The 18,905-nt window shown below is 51.8% G+C and overlaps 2 protein-coding genes across 3 annotated transcripts in view; one reads left to right on the top strand and one right to left on the bottom strand.

Annotated features, from left to right (window-relative positions):
* Nucleotides 1–11,421, top strand: part of BTBD9 (BTB domain containing 9) — a 418,266-nt gene extending 406,845 nt beyond the window's left edge. The window contains exons 11-12 of one of the 2 annotated variants that reach the window (XR_014297289.1): nucleotides 2,859–3,974; nucleotides 9,591–11,421. Coding sequence is in view for 1 of the 2 variants with exons in the window: in XM_082663104.1 (XP_082519230.1) it covers nucleotides 2,859–3,056 (198 nt within the window). In the remaining variant the exon portion in view is untranslated. Of the gene's footprint in view, nucleotides 1–2,858; nucleotides 5,389–9,590 lie in introns of those variants that run through there. The other variant, XM_082663104.1, reaches the window with a different exon arrangement.
* Nucleotides 11,422–11,786: 365 nt separating this feature from the next.
* The window catches only part of ZFAND3 (zinc finger AN1-type containing 3), a 321,151-nt gene continuing 314,032 nt past the window's right edge, over nucleotides 11,787–18,905 (bottom strand). The window contains exon 6 of the mRNA XM_082663105.1: nucleotides 11,787–12,178. Coding sequence (XP_082519231.1) covers nucleotides 12,024–12,178 — 155 coding nt within the window. The 3' untranslated portion in view covers nucleotides 11,787–12,023. The remainder of the gene's footprint in view (nucleotides 12,179–18,905) is intronic.

The raw sequence follows: 18,905 nt of genomic DNA on the forward strand, positions 1-18,905 counted from the left end.
AGTTCGATGACAGCTTTACAACAACTTGCATCATCTTACTTATCTAGGGCTGGTTTAGAAGTCTGGAGGCCAAAGGGAGAAAACCCTTGGGATACGGTAGCACCGGTGGGAGAGCCGGCGCCCTACCAGGTACTTGTCCACGGTGCTGGTTCTGTCTCCTGGTCCCCCAGCCACTGGTGGCCTCCGGCTCCCTCAGTTCCTGTCATGTTACTGGCCTACCACAGCAGTGTCTCTAAGACTGTCTTGTGCCATCAGGCCCCTCAGGAACTGGCACTCGCCCCTAAATCCTATTCCAGCAGATCATAGAATGTTTCTGCTCCAAAGCTCTCAATGGCCCTGCTGCCGACTTTCCCCTCTCTTCACGGTTTGCCACTCAGATCTTCTCAGACATCACTTGGCTCTTTCCTCCCAAGGTCTTCACCCATATTATTCCCCTTGCCTGGAACACTTCTAACCCTAAAATGTCCTCGCCTTCCCTCCAGGTCCTGCCTATTAAGTTTCTTTTAATTTTATTGAAGTATAGTTGATTTACAATGTGTGTTTATTCTGTTCAGCAAAATGACTCAGTCATACATACATATATTCTTTTTCATATTCTTTTCCATTATGGTTTGTCACAGGATATTAAATACAGTTCCCTGTGCTATACAGTAGGACCTTGTTGTTATCCATCCTATACGTAATAGTTTGTATCTGCTCATCCCAGACTCCCAGTGCTTCCCTCCGCCATACACCCCCCTCACCTTGGCAACCACAAGTCTGTTCTCTATGTCTGTGAGCCTGTTTTTGTTTCATAGATATGTTGATTTGCATCGTATTTTAGATTCCACATATAAGTGATATCATATGGGAATTATCTTTCTGACTTACTTCCCTTAGTATGATAATCTCTAGATCTATCCATGTGGCTGCAAGTCTGCCTATTAACTTTTCTTTTTTCTTGTTGGCTGCACCACACGGCTTGCAGGATCTTAGTTCCCCGAGCAGGGATCGAACCCACACCCTTGGCAGTGAAAGCACAGAGTCCTAACCACTGGACCACCAGGGAATTCCTGCCTATTAACTTTTAAAAGGACTCTATTGAGGGCTTAGAGTCTTCTAAGCGCTGTGAGCAGTGGCCTTCAAACATTTTGTTTGCATATCCCCTAAAAGAGCTCTGGGAAAAAAATGTAATTTTTTGAACATTTTAAGGTTGAGAAGTAAAAATTTCTTCATAAGTTTAAATACAATTATTTTTGTTAATATGAGATAGAAAAAAATAAACGTTTTAAAAGACGGAAGATAAGGATTATTAGGAATACATATTTGATGACATGGTTTGGTAAAATAGATTTTAACCAACTCGTTGAATAAGGCACACCAAATCTGAAGGTAATTGTGGAATTATTCATGGGATTTAGCCAGTGTATTTTGAAAATGTTTTTATAATTCTGGGAAAATTGCAGTTACGTTTAAAAGAATTACATGAGTCACATATACAGTTCGGTTCCGAATTCAGAACATCTCACTCAGGCCAAATTTCATTCTCATGGGGACCCGGAAAGTATCAGGGCCCATGACTCATGGGCGGGTGCTCCCCATCCAGGGCTTGGCATCCGTGGGAGGGAGGTCGGTGTGCCCCCGTGCGTACTGTAGCACGGGCAGGCGAGGCCTGTGCTTTCCTTCTGTGAGGTGGGGAAGGGTGTTGTGAATTCAGTCATGTTCTCAGGCAGTTTTAGAAAATACTGAATTTGAGGATCTGGAAATTGATTCCCTTAAAACTGCCAGCATGCTCCCTGGAAAGTCGACCTGTGTGCTTCAGACTGAAGACGCCCCCAGGAGAGGATGTGATTCTCCTGTGCAAAGAGCTCAGGACAGGCACCACACAGCAGGGACCCCTGGAGGACTTGGCTGTTAGTGGAGAGAGGAATTTCTGTGGGGGGGGAGGGCATCCCTAAAGACCCTCCTCTGGCGTGGGCTTCCTCTGGCTGCCCCCGCGCCCCCAGCTCACACACCAGCAGTCACCTCCTGCTCCGGGCGTGGCAGGCTCACCCCCAACCCCCAGCCGTGCTGTGTGTTCTCAAGGTCAGGGCTGAGGCTCACCCTTGTTGGCCGAGCTCTGAGTGGTGCCCTGTCTGCTCAGTGGTGCTTCCTGAGTGAGTCACGGTGGAACACAGGCTTTTCCTGGCTCCTGCGGGAGGCCATTCCTCCACGTGACGGTGTTTGTTCCCGGCTGGCCCAGGTCACCTCAGGTTGAAGTTCCCTCCCCAGCACTGCTGCCCAGAGGATGATTACGCACCAAGAACTTGTTCCCCTCCGGAGGGCACAGGAGGAGGTGAGCAACTGCTCTTTGGATCCTTGGAGATAAGCCTGGGTCCTCCCCTGGGGTAATGATGCCCTGTAGGCTTTTTTTAGAAAATAACTTTATTGTAGTATAATTCACATGTCATACAACTCACCCATTTAAAGCATAGCGCTTTTTAGTATATTGACAGAATCATGCAGCCATTGCCACCATCAACCCCACTGACTTTTAACCCAACTGCCAGATGTAAGAATTAATTAATTAAAAAAGAAAGAAAAGCTCCTGAGACAAAAGTAACCCCAAATGGAGAAATCCAGTGGGAACATTTTATGGGAATCCATGCTGTGCTGCCTGCAACTCTTAGACTCATCGGTCCCCTCACTTTTATCCTGACTGATTGAAAAGCGCTTACCACCCTCTAGTTGCTGCCTGTCGGTGCCAGTGGCGGGGGCGGGGGGGGGGCGGGAGCGGAAGGACCTGCTGTCACTCCCATGGGGACAGTGTCCTGACTCATGGCAGCTCTGGGCTCCGACACTGACCCATCACTCACCAGGTCTCTCCTTTCTCTCACCAGGTGTTCCACTGCGTCCACTTTGAGTGTCCCGAGCAGCAGAGCAACCAGAAGGAGGAAAACAGCGAGCAGTCGGGGACAGGGGACACTAGCCCAGCCAGTCAGCAGCCCGACCCCCACGCCCTGCAGGCCCCCAGCGGCAACTCACTGCACTCCAGTCCAGGCTCCAACTCGTACTCAGCCAACCGGCAGCACCAATAAAGGAGGCGCACGTGTGGAGTGACTCGGCTGGGCCCAGGTGGCACAAGAGCCGTGTCCTCCCCGAGCAGGGATGCCTGTGGACGCCTCGCCCCGCCACCCCCGCCCCACGAGGAACAGACCTGGCTGCAGAAACACACAGGACAGGTTTCCTCCCAAGGACACAAAGGGGCTGCTTTGTTCTCCTCAGTTTGTTCAAATCAGGCTGGTCTCCAGGGGGAGAAAGTGGGTCTTCAATCTTCATCAAGTCCATTAACACCCTACCTCTCTAATCTAACCCTGCAAAGACCACAGAAGGAAGTAATAGGCCTGAGTCGGAATACAAAGATGGCACATGAACACAGGAATGGAAGAGAATGTATTAGGCCTTCCTTACCTGGAGGCAAGGCACCCTGTAGGAAATGGGTTTCCTTAGAGTGTTTACTTTTATGGAACACATTGCCCTGGCAACTAAATAATTTTTTATTTCTTTTAGTTATTCTCCATTTGCTGAATCATAGGTTTTCCAGATCTTTATGAAAGGTTCAAACAGCAAATCACTTGTTTTAATCCCTTTTGACGCTGTAATTTTCCTTCCTTAGTTTTGAACGGTTGAGCGTGGGGTAGAGCTGAGAAATATCATGCGCATCTCCTAAATGAGGCACAGATGCAGCTCATCACGGCACCTGGTCTGACAAGGAAAATCCTTTGAGGAAGATCAACAAAATACACAAGGAGCAGATTAATCTGTGGACACTGGAGTTAATAATCACTCGACTTGCCAAGTTATTAACCTGTCATTCCTGAAACGTATCCAGCCTTTAAGCTTGGGAGGCTGACAAGGAAACAGTGATTATGCCACCAGCTAATTTAATGTTCAGAAGTATGTATGAGTGTATACCAACTTCCGGTTGGGCTGGACCTGTCCTCCATTTGCCACAGGTTAGTGAGCGGTGTGGAGGCAGCCGTCCTGCCAGTCGGTGTCGGGAATGCAAAAGTGGGCCTTTCCCGCGTGGTGGTGATCGGTGGTTGCTGTTTTTCCCCCAGACCATAATACTCAGCCAGGGATTGGAAAAAAAAAATCAGTTCTAAGAAGCTTTCCTTTTAATCCTCATTGAAACGATCTCATCTGACAGTTGTCGCTTGGTCTGGCTCTGTGTGTCTGAGTAATTTCCATCCCACCGCTAACTGCCCTGCGTAACTTGATCAGATTGTGTCCGGTTTTTGCTCATCCCCCGATTCTTCCGTTGGCTGGCTGTCACGATCAGGTCCTCTGTGCATCCTGCTTGGAGGAGGGGTGGGGCCGACGGGGGGTCCTTTCTGTCTTAAAGACACATTGGTCGTGGGTGTACAAAGAGCCAGTGGGTCAGCTGTTTCCTCCTAGTGTGATGTAGTTGTGATTTATCAGTATTGGAATAGTAGGGTAGCTTCAAGCTGCATGATTAAACGGGAAGGTTGTCTTTCTGCTAGTCTCCCTCGGTGCCCTCGACTCTGATCTCTGTCTGCGTCCCCCTGCGTGGGGTGAGTGGAACGCTCTGAGGGGAACAGCTTTTCACAATGGGAGGGGCTCTGGTAACAAATAGCGGTGCCGCTCGCTTGCTTGCCACGGGTGGCTGGCCGCGCTCTGTGGCTGGCGCTGCCTCCCTCAGCATCCAGCCCCTTCTCCAGTTAGAGCTGAGGATGCCTGACAACTCAGCACTTCCTCCAGCGGTGCATTCACTGCCCACAGGGGAGGCAGGAGGAGCAGGGAAGTCAGAAGAGGGCAGCGTTCAAATGTTTTGCAAGTATCATCCATTCAAGGGCTTCTTCTCAAACTCTGAAGTCACCTGTCCAGAGAGGAATCACTGCTGACCCGGGGAAGTGTGGGGTGGGTTGGTTGGGGGAGGGTCTGGAGCCCTTCAGTACCCTTCTCCATCCAGGCACAGGTAACGAAATGCGTCCTGGACACTCAGCTTCACACCTGAAGAGGCATGAACTGTGCCCTGCATGGCCAGTGGGTCACCCTCTGCTTCCTGTCCTCTGTGAATTCTCTTTGGTGTTCGTTCCTTCCAGATCTCTGCCCTGAGGTCTGGAGAGAATAAAGCTTGTCTCTCTCCTGCTCCTCCAGCACTTCAGACACGCCTTGTTTTCAGATAAAGGGAAAGGGGACTGAGAGGCAGTGCTGAGGGCGGGCGGGACTGAGGCCAGCTCTGTGCAGCCGTATCGCCGTCCCCTAGCCCCGCAGCTGCCTCCCCTGAGGCCCCCTGATGGTCTAGAGGCCTTGCTTGGATGCAAGCCTGCTCTGGACCCCAGCAGACACTGATGAAGCTCAGCAAAGCCTGCTCTGGTCGGCCTCCTGTTACCAGGCAGGGGCTCTGCCTTCCTTGATGAGCCTTGTGGTTTGGGGAATGGGGGCTCTTTCTGTATGCCTGGCTGGAGGGGCCTGGACACCCCAGTCGAGGTGCGACACACCAGACGCGTTGCCAGGGAATGAGGGATGAGTGGGCAGCCAAGAAAAAGTCCCCAGGTGCCTGGCATTCTCCAGAGCCCTGGCTGGTCCCACAGGGGACTTACCCCCGCCATGAGCCAGCAGGACCAAGATGGCCCCCAAACTTGGGGAGAGACCAATAGGGCTAAACGGGAGTGCTGATGAGACCCAGCTCCAAGGAGCCCGATGCCCGCGGAGCCGTCAGCCCAGCACAGGGTGGAGGCTGATTCCCTGGGAGCTGTGGGACACCAGGCAGCAGGCTTGGCCAAGCTGTGCGGGGGGCAGCGGCAGATGAGGGCCCGTGGCTCCCCCCCAGCCCCAGAGGATGCAGTCCCACGGCGTCTGCTTTGAGGAGGTCTGGTGAGGTGGACAGAGGGGTGCTTGTGGCCTCTGGCCCTTTATTGTGAAACACCACCTTTGTAACCACTACCCAGGTCTAGAGATTGAGCATGCAGAACCTCCTGCCCTTCATTTTAGGTCATGCTTTGTGGGGGAGTAAAATGCACTTTGTTGGGGCTTTTGGCGAAAGCCTTCAACGTCACCTTCTGGTGCCTCCTTGGAGGGCCGGTGCTGAGCACGGCGGGCAGGGCGGGGTGTGTGCTCGTGGCGCCCCAGTCAAGGCGGGCTTAAAGGCGGGGGCTGCTGCAAAGCACTCTGAACGTGAAACAGGTATAACAGCATCACACACGCAAACACGTTTTCCCATATTCTCAGTGCTTTTTCCGTTTTTCTTCTGATTCTAGTTAGAACCATGAGCCCATGATGGATGTGGGACTCTTCTCAATTGCTCTTTGTCACTTCTTTAATCTTAGTAAATGAAGTGTTGATTCCTGACAAATACATTAAAAGTGTTTTATTCCTAGAAGAGTTGGGAAAAGAAAATTATTTTCAGCAAGAGTGGGATGTGTTTGTTAGACTAATTCCTTGGCCAAGAAAAAAGTAGCTTTTGAATTGTGCAGAAATTGCTCAGTAGTTATGCTGTCGCCCCAATTGTCAAACCGCTGTGCAGACAGTGCCGACCCAGTCAACTTCACCTTTTTTTAATTCAGAAGATAACAAAATTGTAATCACTTATCCTTTCTAGAGCCACGGGGAAAAAAGGAAGGTCTAATCTGTGATAAAAAGCAGAGCATCCTGTGTGCTGAGGCCATTTGATAATAAAGAAAGGGGGCGTTCCCCATTGTGGGCTTCAATTAAGAACCTCCCTTTGGACAGAGAAGAAGGGTGTCAAAGAAGGAAAAGAAAATGAAATGTGTCTCCTTCTAAGAGGTTTTTCCTCATTAGTGAGTTTTGGTTTTGCTTTCTGGTGCTATCGTGTCACTCCTGCATTCCACATGGGCGGCCAGCTCCTCTGGGTGCAGCTGAGGTGCTCAGGGTGGCGGCCGGACAGGCGGCAGCTGTGGCTGCAGTGGTGCAGGCCACGCTCCACTTCCTTTCGTGGCTGCAGCCATCCATTCTGAATGTTTGTCCTAATAACAGCTCCAGCAGGAGTTCAGTGCTCATTAGTGGCCCTAGGAATTTAAAATGCAGTTCGTGGTTCTGTGCCATCATGGTTTTCATTATTCTAATATTAAATGAGAAGTCGTCCTGGGGCCTGGTGTTTGCACAGGAGTTTTTGGAGGAGGGGGAGGGATGTGCAGGGCAACAGGGATGCACCCATTTCTCCTCCTAGAAGCTGACCTGGTCATACCTGGTTACTGGACAGGATCCTGAGGCCCTGGTGTTTTGCAGAAAATGAGTGGAAACGGTGGTGGGAGGGTTTGGTCGGAGAGTAAACCAGATTCCGATACACCCCAGCCCCCGTCCCTGTGTTGAGGTGTGGGGAGAGGACCTGGGGGTTCTGCTGGTTTCCATCAGACTGGCCGCAGGAGCCGTCGCACCTCAGCAGGCGCGGGGAGCTGCATGTCCCCCACCAAACACCCCACGTGCCTTCAGGCAGGACTTTCTGCTGGACTGACACAGGCCAGGACCTGCCTCCACTGCAGAGGTGAGGACAGGCGTACACTTTTGAAAATCACTGTTCTATTTTTTAAAAATTACTAAAGTAATGATGCTCATGGAATAACCTAGCAGAGGGGTGAGGGTGCCCTCCCTTTCATCTGGCTGAGTCACTCCTGACCTGGGCCTGGTCCTTTGCTTCCTCTGTGACTGACTATCCAGATGGGCAGCAGCGCCCCTGGCCCCCGGCCGTCCTTCCTTACACCTGTCCTCTCCCAGCCAGAAGGCAGACTCTGAAAGGGGCCCTCCAAGCCCACCAAGTTAGCTTCTGCTTTCCCCCGCCCCCTAAAGAACTCGAATATTCCCCTAGAGGCCTCAGGGCCTAAAGACCCACAATCATCCACCTGTAATTTATGATAAATGTCTCGTGCATTTACCCCATGCATCCTGAGTATTTAAAGCCCTGAGCCCGGAGCAGGAGGCGCTGCTGCCTACACCTGCCTCCACTATTGTCTCCTTTTGGCCGTCCCTGCGGCTGGGACAGCTGGAGGCCACCACCTTTGAGAGCCAGTGGCAGGAGGAGCTGAGAGGCCTGTAAGGCGGGATCTGGGGCCCAGGGCTTGGGTTCCCATGGATGCCCTGGGAACACTGGTGACACTGTTACAGCCTGTCCATCTGCTGCCAGATAGCGTCCTCCGAGGGCTTGTGGCTCAGGACAGGGAGGGTACTTGAGCAGCAGTGGGGCACAGAGGACCAGGCTGTCCAAGGTCACCATGCCCCTCGGCCTCTGCTTTCCACCCTGTGTGTAGGGGGCACTGTCCTCCCCGATGGCTGCTTCTAGCGCCACGTTCCTGGTTTACTCCCAGCTGCTACGGGGGTTTTCCCTCCCAGACCTGCCCCAGGCAGTGGGTCCCCATCAGTGGCCCTGGGTGCTGACAGTGAGATCCAGAAGCCTGTGGGCAGGGATGGCAGGGAGCACAGAGCTGCTGACCAGCCCAGGCCAGCTCAGAGCTCCCCAGGCCTTGGGGCCCAGCTTCTCCCGGCCTCCTTCTGCAGAGGGCAGCTCCAGTTCTCAGAGCTCCCTTCCAGAAGGGACCTGAGAGGCAGCACCAGCTCTGAGGAACAGCCAGGACGCTCTCGTCAGGCTCTCCCAGCACTGAGGTTCCGAGGCCGCCCCACCCGTACCCTCACACTTAGAAAAGCCAGAGGAGGGTGAGGACCGGACTCAGCCTCGGGACTGCGGTGTGGAGAGGGAGGGGTGGCAGGAGCACCTCAGCGTGGCCGTGGGGCTTGGCCCATGAGCTACTCTTGCCAGACGTGTATAACCTGAATTCACCCAAGAACGCAGACGTCCTCTGTCTTTGGTTTCTGGGTCTGTAAAGGTTGGTGAGGACCTCTTTGATGTGGGAGGGTAGGGGCCATGCTGGGCTGGGGATGGGGAACAGCTCTTCTGAGCCATCTGTAAAGGAGGACTGTGTCCAGAAACCCAAAGGGCACTGTTGCTGTTTGGAATACGTGTTCATCTGTGGGCAGGATGCAGCTTCATTTTGCATAGCAGCCTAGGTGAGCAAACATACAAATTGTGTGTTCACAACAACCGAGTTGACAGCTGTGAAACTGCAATGTGGCTTCCCTTCAGAAATCATGCGAAGACTCCTGTGCGTTGTGGTCCCTCCCCCACGGCTCCATGCTTTCTCTGCCTCTGGGCAGGAGGCAGACAGCACCCAAACAAGCCCGTCTCCTGTGATCTCAGCTAGCCCTCTGTGGGGCCTGAGTATCACGCCCAGTATACGTATGGATGGTGAGGTGTGGCTGACTTGCTCTAGGACGGTAAGAAAGAGGAATGTGGGCCCACGCTGTGACCACAGCTCTACAGCACCTTCTTCTCAGAACACCTTTCCAGGCCCTGGGTATCGCAGACCCCAGGCACAACCTCTCCATCCTGAGATAGCCTAGTCTATCTTAAGGCGTGTTAGGTGGTCCTCTACACAGCAGTTAGTTACATCATTCTGATCGTCCCTTCCGGGAATCTTTCTCCTCCAGGCCTGTCCTTCGTTAAGTCGGGTCTTGGATATGCCAGGACCCAGGCACACCCAACCCTCGCACAGCTGGGGGCCCTCTGGGCTGGTGCTCATTCTTCCCATCTCCCCCAGGTACGTAACCTCCCTGCTGCCAGAGAAGGCTGGGCCCAGCAGACACACCTCTACCCCAGGGTCTCCGGAGGTGGAACCACACAAGAGAAACCAGAGGAACAACTGTGGAGCCTGGACACTTACCAGACAAGTGAGCCCCAGACAGTGCACACAAGAGCCCTCCATCTCTTCTAACCTCTGGCTGGGGAGACCTTTTATTGTTTTTCTGGTCATCCAGGTGGCACTTAGGAGAACCGGCAAAACAGAGAAATCCAAACTTTCATACGATTGGTTTAATTTTTTTTTTTCAGCAGGAGAAAAAAGAATAAAGTTACAAGATTCTTTTAATATTTTCACAATGTTAAAACTAAAACTGAGCTCTAGGCTATGTGTGTAAGTAAATCTAGAACACAAAAGGGTTAAATAAGATTTTCTCTTTTAAAGATACAAGAATTTAAGCTTTCCTTACATTTAACAAACTTCACAGAACAGATACTGCCGGGGAACAAGCCCTCCCACCCCACCCCCAGCTCTACCATCAGGAAGTGACCATGGGCTGCGAGCCCCGTGTGCGGCCGGGCTCCCCAGAGAGCCTGCTTCCCATCGCTGCCGCCGGGAAGCAGCAGCCGGTGGGGCCTGAGGAGGGCCGGAAGGGCGCCTGTGGCCTCTTCACGATCAGAGCTTGGTGGGGGGCCGAGGTGGGCCGCATCACTGAGGATGGCCAGGTACTGGCCAGAGGGCCGTGGCTTGGTAACAGTGGTAAACGTGGGCAGACCTGGTCCCTCTGCCCTGGGCTGCCCTAGAGCAAGACGCCGGTCTGGGTCCTGAAGCAAGAATTAAGGCTGGAGATTTTGCAGCGGATTCCACTCTGGTGGGGGTAGGGTGGGAGAGGAGGCGGGGAAGAGCGTGATTTCCTATTTCAGTATTTCGGACCAAAAACATTTGTAGTTGCAGGTATTAACTGTTAATTTGCAGACAGAGTTGAGCAAACACTTGCTGTGGTATAAAAGGGTAAGTTGCTGGGTTAAACTATTCCAGTAGCCTGTGTGCGGGCAGATCCAAACTGCCTCTGCAGGAGCCTCCGACCCTCACCGGCCTGGATCAGATGGGGCTCTGGGGCCATTCACCCCTGCTCAGGCTTTCAAGGGCATCTTTCTCCTCTCTACCCACCCCCCACACCTGATCGGTGATGATTTCCTAACACTGGCAAACAGGCCCATCTCCACCCATCCCCACTGGGCCTGAGCTCCTGCCTCCACTCAACTCCTCTCTGAAGAGAAACACGCTGAGAAACAGGCCCTCCCCGCACCTGCCTGAGCGAGTGTGTCTCTCAAGCTGGGCCATGGCCACAAACCTCTGTCCCTGTGACATATGCTGCCCCCCCCCCTTACTAAACTTGCTATGTGGTAGAAGTGGACTGGTCGCCCTTGGACTGTGGGGCTGCACAGACATGAGAGGCGAGGCCAAGGCATCGTCCCCTTGGCCTTGGAGGGGCTGAGCAGGCTCCTGCTGGAAGGGACGGAGCTGCAGGCAGCTCCCAGCTCTTCTGTTGATTCCTGCTGGCTGTGAAACATCTTTTTAAAAAACTTCCAATCTAGAAACCTAGCTGCAGAGGCCAGTTTGGAGGCCACAGCTGCGGTGCTGCAATTAGCCTTATTTGATCCACTACCAGATCCCTGCACTCGGCAAACGGCAAACCAGAGCCCGTGGGTCAGGGCGCGCCCGCGGGCGCTTCTCGTGACCAAGGGTCCTGTGTAGAAAAGGTGGTTCTCATTCGTGGACTAGGCTTGAGTGGAGCTGATTTTCAAAGTGAGGTTACTGTTTCTCTTCTCGTGTGATGAGAGAGTTTTTTCATAGCAAGTCAGGTAAATTTTCTTAACCTGTCCCCACCCCCATTTCCTGCTCAGTGGGAGAGCGAGGCCACCACCCAGCCCAGCCACGGGGCCAATCTCAACAGCCTCCCGTGGCCCGGGCACGCGTGGCCATCAGGTATCCTGGCTACTGGGACTAAGGATAGTGAAGAGGTGAAGGCCGAACACTAACCAGAGCTTCCGGCAAAGCCATGTGCGTCGTGGGGACTTGAACACCAGCTTCTCCTCCTCTATTGACTCAGAGTCTCCGTCTGGAACACTTTCCACTTAAGGCTTTTTGTAAGTTTGACTCCAGCAGTGACAGGTATGTGTTGTTTTAAATCCACTAGCCATGCTCAAAAAAAAATATTCTTCATGTTTTAATTTTATACAATGGCTAGCAGGCACCTTAGTAACCAGCCAGAAATCAATTTCAACCACCATCAACCCCTAAACTACAGTACCAGGATGGCTGGCTAAGGAAAGGAAACGGACTGGCTGTAGTCTGACGCGTGCCCAGTACAAGGTGTCTGGCTGACTTTGTCCTAAATAAGGCTAACATTAGTGAACTAAGAACAGCATCACGTAGCGGCCAAGCCGGCCTTCAGGAGCACCCTTCCCCAATGCGCTGGCAAGAGCGCCCCACTTTCCGGTCCAGTTTCACCATTTTCATGATGGCTTCCTCTCGGCCACGGCCCATGTGGTCAAACGTACAGTCATGCTGCTCGGGGAGGCGATGCAACATACAGAACACGTAACCTGCAGCAGTGGGGGAAGCAGAGAAGACAGACCATTAGGGTGGCCTCCACGTGCACAGAGCCCAGCTCTCCCTCAGGTCCAGAGAGCGGGAGGGCCATCCAGTGAGTGGACGATGGTTGCAGCAGGGGCTCCGGCTGCTGAAGAGCCTATTACAATATCCCCACTCTAACAAGACAGCCAGCACTTTCACGCAAGTCCAACGACATCCTCAGAACGTCCAAGGGGCACATCTGCCTTCAATGCTGTTCCTGCCTGGACCCTGAGGGTGGAACCCCAATGTGACTCTGCAGCGCCTGCCTCAGAAATGAGTGGGCTCTTGAGTCCCTTCCCTCCCAGCCCCACACAGGCGGGAGAGCCCAGAGCTGGCAGCACAGTGCTTCCCTGGCCTGGATAAACCTCAGTATCTACCACAAGACACGCACGGCTTCTAGGAGACCGGGGCGGGGGGGAGGGGGGGGCAGAAATGATTATGGGGACAGTGGGTGTGATCAAACCAAAGCTCACACATGAATGGGGGCTCTCAGAGGAAAATGGATTACTTCAAGCACTGGACAAGGTATTACATTTAAAGAGAGGAAAGAACAGAAATGTCGAGCTCCGACTGGCATCTTAATGGAGGCTGATGCTTCCAACCCCACCTGGTGGGCAGGAGGTGCGGCCCACACAGTCGGGCCTCCTGGGAGCACAACGCTGGAGAACAAAGAGTTGAGGAAAGGCCCGGCAGAGCAGGTAGAGACACAGATGAAACCCCTCTGGTAGCAAACAAGGAGAGGAGGCCCTCAGGCTGTCAGCAGAGAGGCTCAGAGGACAAAGGGAGCACAGCTGTGTCAGGATGTGGCCCATTCTCCCCTTCTGGTCAAATTCTAGGAGTGCTGACGGGGGTGTGGACGTGTGACAGCGACAGTCACCCGATGTTCCCTGGGTCTGTCTGGCCCTTTCTTTCAGGGGAGGGGGCGTGAGATCTGGGCTGGCTCCTCCCCATCATCTCATCCCAACAGTTGCATCTGGTCATACCTCCAGGTCCCACGGGCCTAGACCAGGTCCACAGGACTGACCTGCAGTGAGCTGGAATCCTTTCCTAAACCACCTCTCCCTGCACACCTGGGGCAGGCATCCCAGAGCAGCACCCCCGGGCCAATGCTCTCCTCACTTATTCTCCAAGCAAACATCATCCCTTCTCAGAGATTTCTCTCTTTTAAGCCCAGACCCCAGCAGCCAGAGTGAATGGATAGCCACCACTTGCAAACTGTGATTCGTCCCTCTCCCCATCCTCAATTCTTTTCAGAGAAGAGGGGTGGAGGCAGTGATTTTAGAAGGATATCAGAAGTTGAAGCAAAGACTGGCCATGATGGACAACGATTTCAAAAGCCCTAACTTTTAAGATCAACTTTACCCAGAGAATATTCCTCAGCTGACACTCACAGCCCTGCTCTGATGCCTTCAGCTCATGCTGAGTACGGACAGGTGCCCACGGCGGCCTGAGCAACCAGGCCGAGCCTGGACCATCCATTGTACAGAAAAAAAAAAACACGTTATTAACTGCTTCCCAGGGAGAGCAGGGCAATATGTTTGACTCTAAATTAGGACTAGGTTTAAGGAAAGAAACAGAGATGAAATTTTTGTCTCCTGAGAAGCTGAGCTCCCACTTGGCTCAAAAGCAACGTTAAGATTAATGAGCTAGTGTGTTATATTTACTGATAAGTTCATTACTTGAAGGTATTGGATACCAGTTGTCTTTCTCCTAAAGGATTTCACAGCAGAAGCATGGATGGCCTCAATATTCATCCTGCATCTAACAAGCACAATCATCTTTTTGGAGCAAAGCCCACCTGGTCGGGGAGAACCTGCTGTCAGGTCGGGGTTTGGAGTAGGGGTACCAGCTGTGTGGCAGCAGGAAGTGTGTGGAGGCATTTCTGTCGCCAAGTCCTGACATATTTCTATACCTTCAGCATCTATAATTAGGGGTGGGAAGATCCCTGCTTCCCTTCCTTCAAGATATTGGGATGATGCAGAAGAGGGTCCCAAGGGCTCTCCTCTCCTGATGAATGGTGCTGGCTGAATAAAAGTAGCAGGAAATGGATTGCCCCTGAAATTAACTCAGCCCTGGCTCAGTCTAACACCTCACTAGTCAAAGGTAGACTGGGATGGAGGGAAGAGGCTCCAATCTTGCCCTCACTACGCTCCTGACAACTCTGCTTTAGTTCGCCTTCCGCCAACTCCTGGGGACCACCAACTCGGTGGGTGGACTTGAGAGCCCCAGGTTCTGTCTGGAAAAGGAAACAGGGCACAACAACCACAGGAGCTCCTGGATGTTCTCTCTACCCACCCAAGGATTCTCCATTCAGCCAAAAACACCTTATTTCTCTACTCAAGTCCTGTGTACCTCTGTCAGACACACCTTGCTTGACACTTGCCTTTGATTTTTGAAAGGTGAAAATCACTGAACAGCAGGTAAATTTTTACCAGTTCAGCAGGGAGCAGAGCTGGTGAAATTTACAATATATGGCATTGTAATTCACTGGGGAAAAGTCTGGGGGAAATTTTGGAAGGCTAACTTCCCAAGTTGCTGCACTGAGGTTATTAGATGATATAAATTAAGCTCAATTCCCTCTCCTGTCAAGTTCACTCACCAAGTGGAAGTTACATGCTGGAACTTGTCCCAAATGCTGAGTAGGTATTACGCACCGACAGCAGCCAATTGGCTAAATGTACTTTGGTGTCAGTAGTTGGGGTGGGCTGTTCTGGATACAGGAAAGCATTCGGGGGTGACTGGGGGGGGGTGAGTCTTTATTGTCTTCTCTCGATACCCACAGACCTGTTTCCAGAAACCACTCAAGTGTCATGAACGTTCAATTATTCTCTGAAATCTGGAGACCAAGCTGGGCATATGGAGAGAAGTGAGTTAGGCTGCTGGGGAAGCAGATTGTTCTCATTTCAGTGATGAACACAGTTTTAGAGCACAAGGGGATTTACAGCCTCAACACTTCCTCATGCCGTTTATTAGAAACCAAGTGGGGCCTTTCCAGAGTGGGTCAGCCAAGGCAGTGTCCAGAGGGAAGGAAAGCAGAAAGAACACTGAACTGATCAGCAGAGCTGCGACAGGGGCTTTGGTATTACTACCCAGGGTATCATGAAATTCTTTCTCCCCGATTTTAAAAAGTTATATATCATTATCAAACTCACTCACATATGTACAATTCATATCTACACCCTCCTTATGGTCACATAGATCAGCATCATGTAGTATTAAAAACAATTTCAATATACTTTTGCTTATGATACCTATATACATACAGTGCTTTGGAGAGAGAAGCAGTAGGATAATGATTAAAAGGATGCCACCCCCCCAAAAGCGAGGAAAACACCCAAGGCAAAAGTTTTTGAAAAAAGATCAGCCTATAATACTAAATGTGGTTTAAATTTCACAAAACGCTCAAGAACTTGTGTGGGTATTTCTTTGTTTGTCAGGGCAGAAGAGCAATTTGGGATGAGCCCTTGATTAAAAGGCGAGGGTGCAGAAGAGCTGTCTAAGCACTGGGTCCCACGGCCCACCTTCCAGGCCCCTCTCCACCTGCCACTGCCTGGCTCCTGACAGGCCATCCTGGGCATGGGGAGAGGAGGAGGCCCGACCAGCACAGGTGAGACCAGTCAGCCGTCCTGCCCCCGTTCTGCAAGCTACGCAGCAAGGTCTCCGGCAGCTACACCCTCATTTCGAAAACACCTTCAACTGAGCAGGCAGCCTCAGGGCTGGACGAAGAGGCCTGCCCAGGGAGCCACAGGGGCTGAACCGCGCAGGGCTCCTCCCAGGGCGCTGTGGCTGTGGACAGCAACAGAGGGGGCAGAGCAGGCAAAAGGCAAAAAGTACAATTCAAGACCTATCTTAACCCTCTGTCCTGAAAGGGTCCCATGTGAATGAGAAACGCAGAGGCAGCACACTCAGGTCACCCTCACCCTGAACAGAGAGGCCGGGGGATTCCTGTGGGAGGACAAGCATTTCAGCGCAGGCCGCTCACGGTTATAAACAAGCACACCTGGTCTCAGCCCTCCTGGTGTAGAGCCACAGGCCACACAGACCTGAAGATGCTCGACACCTTAAATCTCTAAAAACACATTCCCGGCAGAAAATGGATCCAAGGTTCACTCTTCCAAGACTCATAAAGGTCTGACATGCAGGTTTCTAAAAATGCTCATCTGGTGGGAACCAAACTTCAGCTTTTAAAGCTAACATCTGAAAGTCATCCATTTCATTCAGACGCCCTCATCCATAGCTAAATCTCACCTCTGCTCACACAGAGACGGGTGTGGGTATTTTGAGACTCTACACCAGGATTGAGAACAGTCTGACAAATGCCATCATTAAGCAAAGATGATATAACTAACACCCAATACCTGACTAAGTGCTATAAAGTTGTAACAGTATTTCCTGTTTCACTTACTTGTTGACAAAAATCATTGACAATCACTGCCCAAGAGGAACACCCAGGGCCTGAGGAGAAAGGGTCACTACCTCTCAGCCGTGCTGGCAGGCAGGGGCCCTGAGGGCAGCTGAACCAGATAATTGGCCTCATAGGCCAGTCCCCTTTCCCCCCAACTCCCCCCCCATCCTCAGGCACCACTGTGGTGTTGGGGGTGGGGAAGGTGTGTGGAGGAGGAGCTGGAGCACCGAGGGCGGAGCCAACCTGTCACCCCGCAGGCAGTACAGCCCCTACCCCTGGCTGAGGCCCCGGATCCCCAGGCCAGTGCTTCCCTCTGAACCTTAAGAACTGAGCAGGGGTTGGAACTGTCTTTTTCCCATGGAATTTCCTAAAGGAGACAGAGAAAGCGATGCCAGAATTCACAAAGTCTGAACCCTTGACATTTTTATTCAGTCCCTGCCAGACAGAAATGTTGCTTATTGGCTTTATCTTGGAGTAAAAAAGCACCATTTAAAAGTTGACAAAACTGGGCAGCTCTGGATACTTGTGGACTTTAATTAATTAAACATTTGTTTTCCTGCAGATCCCCCCACTCGGGGGCTCTCCCAAAGTGGCCATTTCAGTGAAGCCTCAGACCAGGGTGGGCCTCGGCTCCAGCTGCTCCGGTGTTCTCACCTCACTCACAAGAAATATTTTACACTTTCTTGCTCATTTGAATTTCAGATCGTCAGAGGTTCAAGCAGAACCTAAAAATACTGACAAGCCTTGTGGACCGAGGCACCGTAAAATGATCTCCAGGTGTGCAGCCTCAGGCAGCGCCATGCGTGTACGCACTATCCAGACTGCACGTCTGTTCCCGGTGCCTGCCCACCAGCAACAAGCCCCAGGCAGATGTGTCCAGGGAGGAGGTAAATCAGAGAATGCACCTTGATATTTTTATCCAAACAGCAAACAGAGCCCACCCAAGGCCTCCCAAAGCTCCCTGAGAAACCTAGGTAACACAGCCTCCAAATCTCAGGTCAATAGGTACCATTTGCTATCTGAAGTGTCTACTTCAAACATAAACAACAAATATACCGACTCGTGTCTGAAATAACCAGGCAAGCACATTAGAAGAAAAGAATCACATTTTTCCAACAACAAAAAAGTTTCTTAAAACTCAGGACAGCTAACTGACCTCACAGCTCATTTGTAAGTACATGTTAGGAACAGCAGGTGGGTACAGGAAAGCCTGTTGGAAAGCATTAACCATTTATACTCCCACCAGCAGCAATCCCTGGATTACACCATGTCCGCTGACCCAATCAATGCCCAAGGCAGAATTTGTAGCACAGAAATGCATTAAAGGATCTTAATGCATTTTATCTCATCAGGCCCATGGTACAGGCAAAGCAGCCACAGGTGTTTCGGGAATGGAACGCGTCTGTTTTACATTCTCCTCCCTCCCTGACTTTGCATGGAGGCGGGAAAAGCAATCACACTCCAAGAAAAAGAACTGGATCGTGGCTCACTGAGTTAGCTCACGCAGTGCTCGGCTGGGCTGGGGGAGAGAATGGGTGGATGGACAGAGTCAGCAGCCCAAGGAGCTGGAACCAAAGCCACAGTGAACCACCAAGCAGGCATCAGTCTCTTTTCCAAGGGGAAGGAGAACATGCAATTTAGAAGAGCCCAGTGTACTCAACAATTCAGTAAAAACCACAGAACAATACCAAGACAGCTCTAAAACAGAAGCAATCATTTTTTCCCCCAAATCAATTAAAACATCAGTTAGATACAAGCTAAACACTACAACAAAAAGCACTGTGACAGAAGGCAAAGATACACAAGCCCATGCAAAGAGCACTCGCGAAGGCCCTGGGAGCGGCCGGTGGTGAAGGCGAGCCGCGCCGTCACGGCCCAGCTTAATGAAGCTCCCGACACGGTGTGTACACACGTCAGTTCCCAAGTATAGAAAAATCCACCATTCTTGGTGTCCTTTATTGCCGTCTCTTCAGACTGCTTCATTCTTGCAAAAACTCTGACCTCCTTCCTTTCGTCCGTGGGGAATGTTCGCCCTCTCCCAGGAACATCTCCTTCTACCACCCGACGTCCAGAGAACAAGTCTTCCACCCTTCATTCCTGCCTCCACCCAGGAAAAGCCTACCCTATTTTTACCACAGGGTGTATGTGGCAGGTAGGGGTGGGCCGGGCCTGGGGTCCAGGTGCCCGCACCAGGAAGGAAACTGTGCCCTCAGCTTTGACCTGAGAACCCTCCCCCAGCAAGCTCTGTAACCCCTCGGTGCACGAGGAGAAGGGGGCTGGCTGCAGGCTCA

The sequence above is a fragment of the Grampus griseus genome (assembly GCF_964374135.1).
Source record: "Grampus griseus genome assembly, chromosome: 10".
NCBI classification, from domain to species: Eukaryota; Metazoa; Chordata; class Mammalia; order Artiodactyla; family Delphinidae; genus Grampus; species Grampus griseus.